This window comes from Podarcis cretensis (genome assembly GCF_951804945.1).
Source record: "Podarcis cretensis genome assembly, chromosome: 8".
NCBI lineage: Eukaryota > Metazoa > Chordata > Lepidosauria > Squamata > Lacertidae > Podarcis > Podarcis cretensis.
The window spans coordinates 4,788,225-4,803,731 of record NC_137177.1 but is presented as its reverse complement, the minus strand read 5'-3'; the positions used below and the strand labels follow the sequence as shown (position 1 = coordinate 4,803,731).

Below are 15,507 nucleotides of genomic sequence, written 5' to 3'. Positions count from 1 at the left end.
CCGCACCGGGCGCAACATGTGGAGGTTAGGAAAATCCACGGGTTAGGGGGCGCAAATCCACGGGTTAGGGGGCGCAAATTACTTGCCTTGCCCCGGGTGCTGATAACCCACGCTACGCCACTGCTTGGAAGTGACAGTCATTTTCACCCAACATCAATTTTCCTTTGGAGTCAGGTGGGGAAAAGAGACCCTGAATGACCTGATTCAAATTTGTTCAGTGCGGGGGTTTTTAAGCAGAAGATATTCCCTAGTTGTGTTTCCTGGCTTGCAGAGGGTTGGACTAGATGACTCTTGTTGTCCCTTGCAGCTCCATGTTTCTGTGAGTTTTAGCCCTAAAGGGGTGGAGAGCAGCCAGCGGATCTCCTCCGATGCTGGGACCCACCCTCTTCCCAGGCCCCTCCTCACCTCCCCCCAGATGGAGCTCATGATCTTGAAGTTCTCATTGAAGTGGTCCAGGAGGGTGAGGAAGTTTGCGTCTTGGTATTCGTAGCGCTGGCCAAACACCACGGCGCAGATGACGTTGGAGACGGCTCGGCAAACGGGGTTGATGGGGTCGAAGGGAGCCCCTGTGCGTAGAGAGGAAGAGGAAGAGGAGTCCTTATATTTACAAAATATAAGCAAAATATTGCGAACACACACACACACACACACACACACACACACACACCGTATTTTTCGCTCCATAAAACGCACCTGACCATAAGACACACCTAGTTTTTAGAGGAGGGAAACAAGAAAAAAAATATTCTGAATGAAACAGTGGATGTATGATTTTTGTGGTTCATGCTGTGGCCACAGACACGTGATCTGATGGTGAATTTGGGGTGACCCAATGCAAAAATCCTGAGGATCCTGAGGATATGTGCTTTGTAACCACATTTTTGCGCCATTGCAGCCCCCTCCCAGGCAGCCTCCTTTGTCTCTAGCGTCCCTTATCTCTCTCCCTGATTGGCAAACGATCAGCAGCTTTGTTTCAACACCCACTTCCCTCTTTCAAAAAAACACACACCAAAAAACCATGATCTGCTTTTTGCCCCATGGCAATTCAGCTCCAGGGACCATGCATTCGCTCCATAAGAGGCACAGACATTTTCCCTTACTTTTTAGGAAGAAAAAAAGTGCGTCTTATGGAGCAAAATATACGGTATTTCAAATAAGCACATATATATGGAAAAAGGAACAAAAGAGAAAAGAAGAAAAGAAAGAAGAAGAAGAAATAAAGAGAAAAGAAGAAGAAAAGTTGGAAGAATTTCTTCCAAATTTATTTTACAAATATCTCAATATGAAAATAATAAAAAAAATTCATTGATTGACTTCCATCGCTTATACTGCACTTCCTATATACATTTTAAGCAAGATTGTATCTGTTATTCCATATTTCCCCCATACAATCTCACACAAATATTCTAATCAATAAGTATCTAAATCTTTCATAAATCTATTCTAAACACAACCAAAACCTTACATTTAATCCGTGTCTACATAAATAATCATTTAGACATTTCCATTGTTTCTGGATTATATTTTTTGGTTTTTGTCTTATCGGATCAGTCAACTTTGCTAATTCCAAGTATTTGCATAATTTATTCAACCATTCTTTGGTTGGAACATAATTTCCAATTATTGGCAATCAATATTCTCACTGTTGTGGTTGCGTACAAGAAAATATTAATTTTGTCATTCGAGATGTCTCCATTCAAAATTCCTAATAAATATGATTCTGCTCTTTTATTATGTAATGTTTTTATTAGCTTTTTAATTTCCAAGAGGGTGAGGAGACCTTGAGGGTGCCAGAGGGGTTCCTTCCTTGGGAGACCCCAAAGCGAGCAGATAAAGAGGTCCTCGCCCACAGCTCCACCCTCCCTCCCAAGAGCATCCCTGGGCCATGTGGTGTGACCAATCCTGGGACCACCCCTGCCCTTTGGGGGGGGGTCTCTCTGCATCTAAAAGAGGCTCAGCCCTGCCTGCACCCTTCCTGCATCTCTTGCCAGGTGAGGAGGAGGAGGAGGAGGAGGAGGAGGAGAAGAAGAAGAAGAGGAAGAAGAAGAAGAAGAAGAATAGTAGTAGTAGTAGTAGTAGTAGTAGTAGTAGTAGTAGTAGTTTGGATTTGATATCCCGCTAAGGAGTCTCAAAGGGGACGCAGGTGGCGCTGTGGGTTAAAGCCTCAGCGCCTAGGACTTGCCGATCGAAAGGTCGGCGGTTCGAATCCCTGCGGCGGAGTGCGCTCCCGCTGCTCGGTTCCCAGCGCCTGCCAACCTAGCAGTTCGAAAGCACCTCCGGGTGCAAGTAGATAAATAGGGACCGCTTACCAGCGGGAAGGTAAACGGCGTTTCCGTGTGCGGCTCTGGCTCGCCAGAGCAGCGATGTCACGCTGGCCACGTGACCCGGAAGTGTCTCCGGACAGCGCTGGCCCCTGGCCTCTTAAGTGAGATGGGCGCACAACCCCAGAGTCTGTCAAGACTGGCCCGTACGGGCAGGGGTACCTTTACCTTTACCTTTAAGGAGTCTCAAAGCGGCTAACAGTCTCCTTTCCCTTCCTCCCCCACAACAAACACTCTGTGAGGTGAGTGGGGCAGAGAGACTTCAAAGAAGTGTGACTGGCCCAAGGTCACCCAGAAGCTGCATGTGGAGGAGCAGGGAAGCGAACCCGGTTCCCCAGATTACGAGTCCACCGCTCTTAACCACCACACCATGCTGGCCTGCACTTCAAATCACTGCTCTGAAAAATGGGGAAAGTGGAGGAAAGTGTAGCTTCCCATGCCGTAGAGTGACCCTAAGAATACCTGAAGAGCCTGGTGGCTGGATCAGGCCAGAGGGGGCCCATCTAGGCCAGCATCCTGTTCTCATAAAGAACCTAGGGCTCAAGATAGACTGCCCCTGGAGCTGGAGGTTCCATAAGAACAGAAGAAGAGCTTGTCACATCAGGCCAAAGGGAGCCCATCTAGTCCGGCATCCATATCTCCAACCATGGAGGAGGCAGAGCAAAGCCGTCCTGGATAGTAGCCACCTCCTCTTCCGAAATCCTCTCCCGCCCACCAAGCAAGGACTCACCGCCAGTTTTCTTGAACTCCTGGACCAGGAACTGGGCCTCCTCCTGGATCCGGCCTTCAATGCTGCTCGTTCCCATTCCAAAGTTCTTCAAGGTGTGTAGAGCGAAGCGACGAAGGACCTTCCACTTCTCCCCGTTGGAGAAGGCGATGCCTGTAGAAGTCATGGGGAGCCGTGGGTTGAGGGGGGCATGGGGGGGGTCTGGGTGGTTGGTCTCCCTGCCCAAAGCTGATTTCCTTCCTTCCGCTCCAAGGGGGCACCCCAAGACCTTCCTGAGGGCCAGCCCATCTGGAAGTCAAGGTGAGGAGGTGGCTTGGGAGGCCATGAAAGCCAGGGGTGGCTAATTATTTAATTTTTTTTTTTTAAATTTTCAGTGCAAAATTACAACAAAAATTACAAACATAAAATCCAAAACAAAGCAGTACAAACAATAAAAGACAAAAAGCAAACACACACACAAACACAACAAAAGGAACACACATCTACAAAGAAAACTATATCACCATACTAATCATTACGTACATATACACACATTGACTTCCTTCTTTTGTTCTGAGACCTCAAAATTTTTAATCTTTCTAAATTCTTGTGTCTAATGTAAATTACCTCTATCTTTATACTTTTTACACCATTTTTCACTTTCTTTAACCCTGCAAAGCCTCATTTGTTACATACCGATATACTTACTCCAGAACAATGTTTTTTCATATATTCTTTAACACAGTCCCATTCTTCTAATTTTTGGTCCGATTATCCCCTTAAGAATGCTGTGAATATTGCCAGATGTATATATTCACAGAATTTAATTTGCCATTCTTTCATTGATGGGATTTTTCTCCCTTTCCATTTTTTTGCTGTAAGTGTCCTGGCAGCTGTTGTCGCATAGAGGAATCCTTTCCTTTGATTATATTGTTTGTGATTATACCTAAAAGGAATGCCTCTGTTTTTTTACTAAAATATATTTTAAACAACTTTTTGATTTCTTTACATATTTCATTCCAAAATTGTTTAATAGGTCGGCATTCCCACCACATGTGAAGCATTGTTCCTATTTCTTTCTTGTGTCTCCAACAGGTATGCAGGGGTGTCTAATTGATGCCTCTTGCCCACGTTGCTGAATGACAACTCCCCTCCTCTTTCTTTAACCTTGGCTGTGCGAGTTGCTGGGAGATGTAGTTCAGCAACCTCTGGATTAGTAGAATCGTAGAGTTGGAAGGGATTCCAAGCTTCATCTAGGACAAACATCTGCATTGCAGGAATCTCAACAAGCATGCATGGCAGATGGCCATCAAACTTCTGCTTAAAAACCTCGAAGGAGAAGCCCCAACAATAACGGAATGGCATAATAAATGACAAGAATTTGCTGAAATGGCACAGCTGACAAATAGCCTGAGAGGCAATTCAAAACAAAAATTAATGGAAAAATGGGATAGATATAAGATATATGTTCAAAAATATAGTAAAGGTTCGCTATCTATGCTAGCATTTGATTGATGTTGGAGAGAAATTGAGTTGAGAAACAAGATTAAGGGTACATATTGATATAGGAATGTATTAGATAAAATGTAAAGAAATAGACAATAATAAGAGTACATTCATTTTTTAAAAAAGAACATACAACGAGATTGATAGGAAGTCCGTAGTGTAGGTACAAATATTATTTTGAAATGGCTTTATGTCTTTGTTTTTTCTTTTTTCTTTCTTTCGGTACATAAATTTGGTATATAAAATTTGTATACATGTTGGAAATTATATTATAATATGCCCTGTAATGTAATATGATAATGTATACATATGTGACATAAGAACGTTAATATTTTTTTTTAAAACCCTCCAAGGAAGGAGAGTCCACAACCACCCGAGGGAGACCTTTCCACTGTCAAACAGCTCTTACTTTCAGAAAGTTTCCCCTGGTGTTTAGTCAAAATCTTCCTTCCTGTAACTTGAAGCCGTGGGTTCGAGTCCTACCCTCCAGAGCAGGAGAAAACAAGCTTGCCCCCTCTTCCATGTGACAGCCCTGAAGATATCTGACGATGGTTATCATCTCTCTTCTCAGTCTCCTCTTTTCCGGGCTAATCCTACCCAGCTCCCTCAACCGTTCCTCATCAGGCTTCATTTCCAGACCCTTGACCCTCTCAATTGTCCTCCTCTGCACACCTTCCAGCTCGTCAAAATCCTCCTTAAATTGTAGTGTCCAAAAGTGGACACAGCATTCCAGGTGTGGTCTGACCAAGGCAGAAGAGAGAGGGACTAGTGTCCTTGATCTGGACACTAGACTTAGAATCACAGAATCATGGTGAATCAAGTGATGTTCGCCACCCTCAAAGTCGCTTCCCCAAAGCCCAGCTGAGCGATTGCTCCCCGCCGAGGGAAACACTCTCTCTACATGGTCAGGAGAACTCTTCAGGGTTTCATAGAATCATAGAATCATAGAGTTGGAAGAGACCACAAGGGCCATCGAGTCCAACCCCCTGCCAAGCAGGAAACACATCAGAGCACTCCTGACATGTGGTTGTCAAGCCTCTGCTTAAAGACCTCCAAAGAAGGAGACTCCACCACACTCCTTGGCAGCAAATTCCACCGTCAAACAGCTCTTACTGTCAGGAAGTTCTTCCTAATGTTTAGGTGGAATCTTCTTTCTTGTAGTCTGGAACCATTGCTCCGTGTCCGCTTCTCTGGACCTTTCACCCTCCTCTATGTGACATCCTTTTATATATTTGAACATGGCTATCATATCACCCCTTAACCTCCTCTTCTCCAGGCTAAACATGCCCAGCTCCCTTAGCCGTTCCTCATAAGGCATCGTTTCCAGGCCTTTGACCATTTTGGTTGCCCTCCTCTGGACACGTTCCAGTTTGTCAGTGTCCTTCTTGAACTGTGGTGCCCAGAACTGGACACAGTACTCCAGGTGAGGTCTGACCAGAGCAGAATACAGTGGCACTATTACTTCCCTTGATCTAGATGCTATACTCCTATTTTTGTTGTTCCTGCATCACACGGTGGACTCATGTTCAGCTTGTGGTCCACCAAGACCCTGAGATCCTTTCCACAAGCCAGGTGCCCCCCAGTCATTGATGAACACCCTGGAGCTGACCCCTCTTTCATGTCCTTCTGTTAAGAGTTGTTTGAGAGCCAGACAGAGGTCTCCTGGGGTGTGGGGGTGTGGCAGAGGTCTGGGGCTGACCCTCCCTGGAGATATTTCAGCTGAGGGTGGAGGGAGATATTTTGGAGATACTGGGATGGCCAGATCCTATCTTGCAGACTTTGCACTGAGCTTGGTCCTAGACATCCATTTTAACTCTATCCCATTGCTGTCTTTAAATCTACCCCTCTGGCCTCCTTAGCTAGCTGACCTTTGGGGTGGGGGCCGTCTTCTTACCATTGCCCCCGGTGAAGCGATAGAAGACTGGGAAGTCGCCACGGCCGCTGAAGTCATCCGCCTGGTCCACCAAGGCCTCCTTGACCGCCTGGTATCCGGCGAGGACCACACAAGGCAGTGAGCCCAAGTGGATGGTGTAGATGGGGCCATAGCTCTTGCTGAGCTGCAAAAGAGAAGGACAAGGCACAGGATTTGAATCACAGAATTGTAGGAACGTAAGGGCCTGGCTCCTGGATGAGGCCAATGGCCCACCTGGCCCAGGATCCTGTTCTCATAGTGGCCAACCGGATGCCCATTACGCAAGCAGGATTTGAGCGGCAGACCCCTCTCCCCTCCTGTAGTTTCTGGCAACTGGGGTTCAGAAGCATCGCTGCCTGAAAATGATTTACAGATGGTATTTAACTCCCAGTAGACTTGCTAATTCTAGTGGGATGCGGGTGGCACTGTGGGTTAAACCACAGAGCCTAGGACTTGCTGATCAGAAGGTCGGCGGTTCGAATCCCCACGACGGGGTGAGCTCCCGTTGCTCGGTCCCTGCTCCTGCCAACCTAACAGTTTGAAAGCATGTCAAAGTGCAAGTAGATAAATAGGTACTGCTCCAGCGGGAAGGTAAACGGCCTTTCCGTGCGCTGCTCTGGTTCACCAGGAGTGTCTTAGTCATGCTGGCCACATGACCCGGAAGCTGTACGCCGGCTCCCTCGGCCAATAAAGCGAGATGAGCGCCGCAACCCCAGAGTCGGTCACAACTGGACCTAATGGTCAGGGGTCCCTTTAGCTTTACCTTTAGACTTGCTAAAATGTTTAAGACTGAACCAGATAGGACTTCCGTGTTAGCGCCATCGCCTAATGGCGGATTCCCTCCGAGCTCCGGAGGGAATCGGCTCAGTAGGGATCGGGTTCTGCCGCGCCGGCGACGCGGGGACCCTTAAAAACCACAGGTGCGGATGCCTGTGGACTTGGTAACTCGGTGGGCACCATTAGTGCCCCCCCAACCCGCAAAGGAGCCTTTTTAAAGGCTACGGAACGGGGGATGGGGAGCGGCGCGGTGCTGAGAGTCTTCTGCTTCCCCTGCTGAGCGAAGCCGCATGCCATGGACGGAGAGTGCTGACTTTTTCCTTTGAACATTCGGACTGAAAGTAACAACCCGTGAGTAATACGGAAATTGGACTTAAAAGGGAAATTTCTTCTTTTAAATTCGGCACGATCGGGGGAGGTGTAAAAAGGAAGTCCGCCCCCCCGCCTTGTAGATAATCTAAAGCAAGGATTAGACAACTAAAGTTGAGAGAGACATCTTCGTCTTTTTTGAAGAAAAACTATTAATTTCGCGATTGGACAGTACAATTAATTTTGCTGGAGGATAAGAATCGGTTTGGAAAGTTAAAGTGTAACCCCCCGAGACCCGGGAGTGATCTGTGAGAGAGCCTGTCAAAAAGATACAGAAGACTTTGATAGCTGTCAAATTAGCTGTCAAAGTTGGGGAATAAAAGGAAACTTTGTTTTTGGTTACTCTGCTGGTTAGATTTTCTTTAATTTGGATACCAATTGTCGGGAACAAAGGAAAATAAGTTACATTGGACTTTTGGATTGAAACTGGAAAGATACTAAGTAAACATAATCCCCCTAGAGGGGATTTTTGAGACACTGCAAGAAATGGCTGCAAGTGGAAAATTACTCACTGAGCTGAATAGGACCTTCTATCTCCTGGGAAAGCTCCAGGAACTCCAGGGAGAGCTCCAGGACCAGAGCGATATTTTGGCTACAAGGGTAATAACATTGAATGAAACAGTAAATAATCTTACTGGAACAGGAAGAGACTTGACACAAGTCTTTGTTGTTGAACCAAAAGCCCTTGAAGTTGGAACAGAAGCCGTTGCAGCTGGGAAGAAGAAATCTGATAAATCTGAGAAAGTGGTACAAGAGATACATGAGGATTTGGTGGAAAATGAAGGTGAAGCTACAATGTTGTGGAAGATCAAACTAGACCAGAGGCCTGGTAGCATAAATTTGATTAAGATGGAAGTTGGAGCTTTTGGAACATTTAGACTTAAAAGATTTAAGAAACAAAATTTGAGCACCACTTTTAAATACAGAGGCCTGCTTGGAAGAAAAATGGACATTATTGGGACAGAACTTCTTCGAGAGTTGGTGTTGAATATAAAGGACTGTCAAAAAAACCGGCAGAGAGAAATTGAGAGAGGTCTAAGAGCCTCGGAAGTTTGGGATCCAGGTTGAGAATAGATGGACTGATGGACATTGGTTTGGGGATCAAAACCGGGAAAGGGAGGGTGGGATTTGGGAATCCAAAGGGTGTTAAAACATAATTTGTTAAGTTCTTATATATATATATATTTTGCAACTTTATGGAATGTGGGAAAATCGTGGAAGGGAAATTTGGGTCGACTTTAGGAAAAAGGTTTAAGATTAGGTTAAAATTGGGTTTTTAAATTAAATAGATATAAGGTTCTTAAAAATAAATTGAGGAACGGAAGAAAAAAGAAAAGGAAAATAACAGCATGATTTAAGCAAATTATTAAGTTAAGGTTGAGAAATAAGATAAGAACTTGTTGAGCGGATAACATAAACTGGAATACAAGAAGGGGAGGGGGGAGGAGGTCTGAGAAATAAGGTGAAGGAAAATAAGGTTTTTTAAAAAATATTATGTGTTTTTTAATTGTTTTCTTTTTTGATAGTTTTTTTGTTCTTTAAATTTTTGTTTTTTGTCTTTGTATTATTTGGAAAATTTCAATAAATATTAATTAAAAAAAAAAAAAGACTGAACCAGATAAATGCTGGAGACGCAATGAGGCTGAAGGTACGTTCTATCATATGTGGCGGACTTGTAAAAGGGTAAAAGAGTATTGGGAAATAATTTGTAGTGAATTGAAAAAAATGTTTAAAAGTACTTTTCCAAAAAGACCAGAGTCCTTTTCTCTCTCTCCAAACCCTTTATTATTTTATTCTCATACTATACATTCTTTACAACAAACAACTCCAAAATAAACTGACAATTCCAAAATAAAATCATATATAACAAAACCATAAGTCTCATGTTTTCATTCACAGTATACTGATCTCCTCTCTGATACCTTTACTTGATATTTCTTGCTGCTTTTTGCTTTCCTTATGCTGTTGTTGTTTAGTCGTGTCCGACTTTTCGTGACCCCCTGGACCAGAGCACGCCAGGCACTCCTGTCTTCCACTGCCTCCCGCAGTTTGGTCAAACTCATGCTGGTAGCTTCGAGAACACTGTCCCACCATCTCGTCCTCTGTCGTCCCCTTCTCCTTGTACCCTCCATCCTTCCCAACATCAGGGTCTTTTCCAGGGAGTCTTCTCTTCGCATGAGGTGGCCAAAGTCTTGGAGCCTCAGCTTCAGGATCTGTCCTTCCAGTGAGTACTCAGGGCTGATTTCCTTCAGAATGGAGAGGTTTGATCTTCTTGCAGTCCATGGGACTCTCAAGAGTCTCCTCCAGCACCAGAATTCAAATGCATCAGTTCTTCGGCGATCAGCCTTCTGTATGGTCCAGCTCTCAATCTTTCCTTATAGAATCTTTATAAAAATTTAAATCTCTTAAATCCTATACCAATCTTTAACAATTTCAATTAATCCCTTCACCTCCCTCCCCCATAGCCCAGTACTACCCTCCACCCGTGTACGATATTCTTTACCTACTATTATTTTTGTTATCGTTGCATTATTCACCTTATTTGTTATTCCATCCTTAATATATTATTATCCTATCTCCTTGCGCCTTTTAAACTTTTGCATATTAATTTTTAAGCTCCAGCACTGACTTTTTTTCATGTATTCCTTTTCGTTGGGGATAATTCAGATGGAAATTCCAAGGTGTCAAAAAGGCTACTTATGTATGCTACTACTGCGGCCCAAAAATGGAAAACGGGTGAGGAGAAGAATGGTAACTTAAACTGATGGAATACACGCAGTTGGCAGACTTAACTTATAGAATAAGAGAACAAGAAGAATATACGTTTAAAGAAGAATGAAAAGTGGACTTCCGGAGGCGGCGCGAACGGCAATGGCGGTCCTCTTCCTTTAGTGAAGGGGAAGCTCCGCGGAAATCGGGTCATCCGCTACGGCGAAGCGGAGACCTGCGTCGGAAACCCACAGGCAGCAAGAGCCTGTGGTCCTGGGACTCGGCGGGTGCCAGAAGCGGCTCCCAAAACGCAGAAGGAACCCCGTAAGGGGCTCCGGAACGTGGAGGGGGTTCGCGGCGCTGTGAGTCGATCGCTATTCCTGTGGAGTGAAGCCGCACAGCCGCTGTCGGTGAGCGCTGACCTTTTTTCCTGCAAAGAACTGATTTAAAAGCAACAACCCGTGAGTAAAAGGGGAATTTGAACTTAAATTAGTATTAAATCTGGCTGAAAGCGGAGAGATGCAAACAGGAAGTCCGTCTTCCGCTGTTGTTTAAACATCAAAGCAAAAGATTGGGACATTTGGAGCCTTTGAAGAGGCGTTAAAGAGAGACTGATCTGTGCATCCTGCGAAATTGCTTTTGTGTAAAGTGAAGATTTAACTTAACTTTGGGATTTATCTCTTTTTATATGGACTGTGCTAAACTTCTTCTTTTGAAGCTACATTTTTATGAGAAACCCAGGTATTGGAACTGCCTGAACAATAGTGCTGTCAGACTGCAGACTTTGACACTTTGTAATTGGGACTTGTTACAATCTGAGTGCATATGGACTTGTTATCTTGAAACATCACTGTTGCACTTGTCAGAGACAAAGTAACGCTTTTTAATCCAGCTCTGCTAAATACAAATCAACTGAAGGTTTCTGGAAACTAAATTGGATTTTATTGACTTTTATTGTTTTGCTTCTTCCCTTAAGATATGATGAGCTCCCTCTAGAGGATTTTGGACTTATAGATGTGACTTAAACTTACTTTCTCTTTCCTTTCCTCTTATTTGACTGTTTGCTCTCTGGGCTGCCGTATTCCCATGGGAACAACTTGGTTTGACCTTGACTGCTAGACAAAACTGGCATGAGTGGCGCAAGAAAAAAAGAGGCTAGAGTTAGAACCAGACAAACAACTTTAACCTTAGCCTCACAGGCACGTAGATCTTCTGTTCCTACTTTGCCGGTGGCAGGGGAAGAAGAAACTGAGCAATTACAAGTGGAAGATATGGCTGCAGGAGCATTAGGCTCAACTTTAGAGAAAATTCTGGAAAAATTGGAAACTTTGGACAAGAAAGTTGATGAGCAAACGGCCAAGACTGACCAAAATGCAGCCAGTTTAAACAAAATAACTGACCAGGTGGCTCAGAACGTACAAGCAATTGGACAGTTATCGGAGGCCACTGCAGAAAATCGCAAATTGGCTGAGGCAACTAGCCAAAAAGTTGAGGATTTAGAACAAGAGGTCAAGCCACTGCATAAACAAGTTGGGGAACAGCAGTTGTATTTGTCTATGATTGAACTGCGGAACCGGGAGAATAATTTAAGACTGAGGGCAATACCAGAGCTTGAACAAGGAAACTTAATTGAGTTCCTGACCAAAGAGTTTTCTAAATTTTGCCCTTTGGAAGAGGGAAAGGATTTTAAAATTGTGTCGGCCTTCAGACTTGGAAAGTTCGCGAGGAAAGACAAGCCCAGAGACTGTTTGATAACTTTGAGATCGAAGGAGGAAAGAGATAAAATTTTAGGCCTACATTATGAAAAGTCACTGGACATTTTGGATAGGAGAGCTGAAATTTACAGAGACATCCCGAAACAGCTTTTGGACCTTAGATCCACCTATCTTGAACTGGTTAAACTGCTGAGGAGTAACTCAATTATCTTTAGGTGGGAATTTCCTCAGGGATTATCTTTTACTTTCAGAGGGAAGAAGGTTAAAATTAAATCAGCGGAAGATAGAGACAAATTTTTGATTGCCTACGGAGAAGACCTTCAAAAAGGGATTGAAATACCACCGAGGCCTGGACCACCAGTTGTACCTCCACCTTTGGAACCTGAAGACTTAGAGAAAAAGATACCACCACCAGAACAATAACAGATTTATTCAGGATGTCTCTGCAACTTTTGAGTTGGAATATTAATGGCTGCAACTCCCCGGAAAAAAGGAGGAAGATGTTTCACATATTGAAAAAAGAACAATTGGACATCATTTGTTTGCAAGAAACACATGTGACCAGGCTCCATAAAAAAAGTGTTAATAAATAAAAGATTAGGCCAAGAATTTATTTCATCGGACAGAGTGAAGAAAAGAGGAGTGGTGATTTATGCAAAGGAGAGCCTGTCACCAAAATTTATATTTAAAGATGAACAAGGAAGAATTTTGGCAATTGAGATACAACACCAAGGAGAGAAGCTTTTAATATTAGGAATTTATGCACCAAATGAGGGGAAATCAGAATTTTACAAGAAGTTGCATGAGAGCATGCTGGATTATCTGGATTATGACAACATCATCATGATGGGGGATATGAACGGAGTGGTATCAACTAACATGGACAAGTCACAAAGTCAAAATGTAACAAAGTACGGCAGACTACCAAAGACTTTTTTCGAACTGACTGACAATATGGACTTGATTGACATTTGGAGGACAAAGAACCCCTTGGGAAGAGAAGGAACATTCTTTTCTGAAGCCCAACTGACATGGACAAGAATCGACCAAATATGGATTTCTAGAGGTCTGGCACCTAAGATCAGAAAGGTGGAAATCTGCCCAAAGACCTGCTCCGACCATAATGCAGTAAAGATGGATATGAGATTACTACCAATCGGCTCCTTTAGATGGAAGATGAATGACAATTTGTTTCGGGATCAAGAGATTATTAAGAAGGCCCAAAAAGTTTTGAAAGATTATTTTGAGATAAATTTGAACACTACGGTGGAAAAAAGAATTATCTGGGACGCAAGTAAGGCCGTGATGAGGGGGTTCTTGATACAACAGAATGTGGTAAAGAAAAGGGCACAAAATGAGAAAAAAGATAGAATTTTGGAGAAAATTAAAGAATGTGAGAAAAAATTAAGGACAAAACCGAAGTCACAGCCGATTCTGAGAGAAATTAAACTCTACCAAGCGCAATATTCTAAATTGATAAACCAGGAAGTAGAGTGGAAAGTTAAACTAATGAAACAGAGAACATTTGAATCGGCGAATAAATGTGGGAAACTGCTAGCATGGCAGTTGAAGAAGAGACAAAAAATGAACGCAGTTACAAATTTAGAGATTGAAGGAAGAAACATACAGAACCCTTTGGACATTAGAAAGTGTTTCCAGAGATACTTCAAACAATTGTACACTCAAGGGCCGCAAGATGAGGCTGAGATAGAACAATTTTTGACAAAGAATGGACTACCAAAACTGTCACAAGACAACAGTTCAATCCTGAATTGTAAAATAACACAACAAGAGATTGAACAAGCCATTCAGAATATGCAATTGGGCAAATCTCCAGGGCCTGATGGGCTTACCTCCAAGTACTATAAGACATTGAAAGACTATCTGATACAACCGCTGATGGAGGTAGGCAATGAAATTTTGGAAGGGAAGAAGGCGCCGGAATCGTGGAAAGAGGCTTTCATCACATTGATACCTAAGTCAGAAACTGAAAAGACACAACTTAAGAACTACCGTCCCATTTCCCTTCTAAATGTGGATTATAAAATTTTTGCAGACATTTTAGCAAGCAGATTTAAAAAAGTCCTAAATGAAGTAATTCACAAAGATCAGGCAGGCTTTCTCCCAGGCAGACATTTGTTTGCTAATACAAGGAACATTATTGACATTTTGGAACTTCTGCAAACAAATATTAATACAAAAGCTGTGTTAATTTTCATAGATGCGGAGAAGGCCTTTGACAATATCTCCTGGAAATTCATGAAGAAAAATTTGGAAGGGATGGGAGTGGGACGGGGATTTGAAAATGGGATAGATGCAATCTACTCAGAACAGAAGGCTAAACTGATAGTTAACAATGTGGTGACAGAAGAATTTAAAATTGAAAAAGGAACATGTCAAGGCTGCCCTATCTCCCCTTTGTTATTTATTTCTGTCCTGGAGGTGCTCTTGAATATGATTAGAGGAGACCGGTTGGTTGAAGGAATATGGGTCGGAGAGAAACAGTACAAACTTAAAGCTTTTGCAGATGACTTGGTCTTGACATTACAGGAGCCAGAATCTAGTACGAAAAGAGTATTACAATTAATTTAAGAATTTGGCCGGGTGGCGGGATTTAAATTAAATAAGCAAAAAACTAAGGTATTAGAAAAAAAATTGACAGTTATAGAGTCAGAAAGGTTTCAGAAAGAGACAGAGTTAAATGTGGTTAAAAAAGTAAAATACCTAGGGGTAAATATAACAGCAAAAAATCTGAGTCTATTTAAGGACAATTATGAGAAATGTTGGTCAGAAATTAAGAGAGACCTAGAAAGTTGGACAAGATTGAAACTTTCCTTGTTAGGCCGCATCGCTGCTATAAAGATGAATGTATTGCCAAAAATGCTGTTCTTGTTCCAAACTTTGCAAATTGTGGACAAAACAGAATGCTTTCGGAAGTGGCAGAGAGATATTTCTAAATTTGTCTGGCAGGGCAAAAAGCCCAGAATTAAGTTTAAGATATTAACTGATGCGAAAGAAAGAGGGGGCTTTGCCCTGCCAGACTTAAGGTTGTACTATGAAGCCGCAGCTTTCTGCTGGCTAAAAGATTGGCTGCTTCTTGAAGACACTGATGTATTAGATTTGGAAGGTTTTAATAATGCTTTTGGTTGGCATGCATATTTATGGTATGACAAGGTTAAGATTAACAAGACTTTCAAGAACCATATTGTCAGAAAAGCAGTGTTTAATGTCTGGACAAAATACAAAGATTTATTGGAAAACAAAACTCCAAGGTGGCTTTCACCATTGGAAGCTAAGGCCCGGAAAAGACTCAATATGGAGGCCAATTGGCCGAAGTATTGGGTAATATTAGAAAAAGACGGAGATAATTGGAAATTGCAGAGTCAGGAGAAAATGAAAGACAAAGTGCGAGATTGGCTACACTACGCTCAGATTAAAGAAGTTTCTAAACTTGACAAAAAGCTAGGATTCCAGGTGGAAAAATCGAAGTTA

General features: G+C 42.9%; 1 protein-coding gene and 1 long non-coding RNA gene across 2 annotated transcripts in view; both read right to left on the bottom strand.

Moving 5' to 3' along the window:
* Positions 1 to 15,507, bottom strand: part of LOC307221409 — a 143,168-nt gene that overhangs the window by 112,141 nt on the left and 15,520 nt on the right. The window lies entirely within an intron of this gene.
* LOC307221205 (cytochrome P450 2F5-like) overlaps positions 1 to 15,507 on the bottom strand; it is a 37,378-nt gene that overhangs the window by 14,870 nt on the left and 7,001 nt on the right. Inside the window, exons 2-4 of the mRNA XM_079985583.1 lie at positions 6,428 to 6,590; positions 3,052 to 3,201; positions 406 to 566 (exon numbers count right to left, since the gene is read on the bottom strand). Coding sequence (XP_079841709.1) covers positions 406 to 566; positions 3,052 to 3,201; positions 6,428 to 6,590 — 474 coding nt within the window. The remainder of the gene's footprint in view (positions 1 to 405; positions 567 to 3,051; positions 3,202 to 6,427; positions 6,591 to 15,507) is intronic.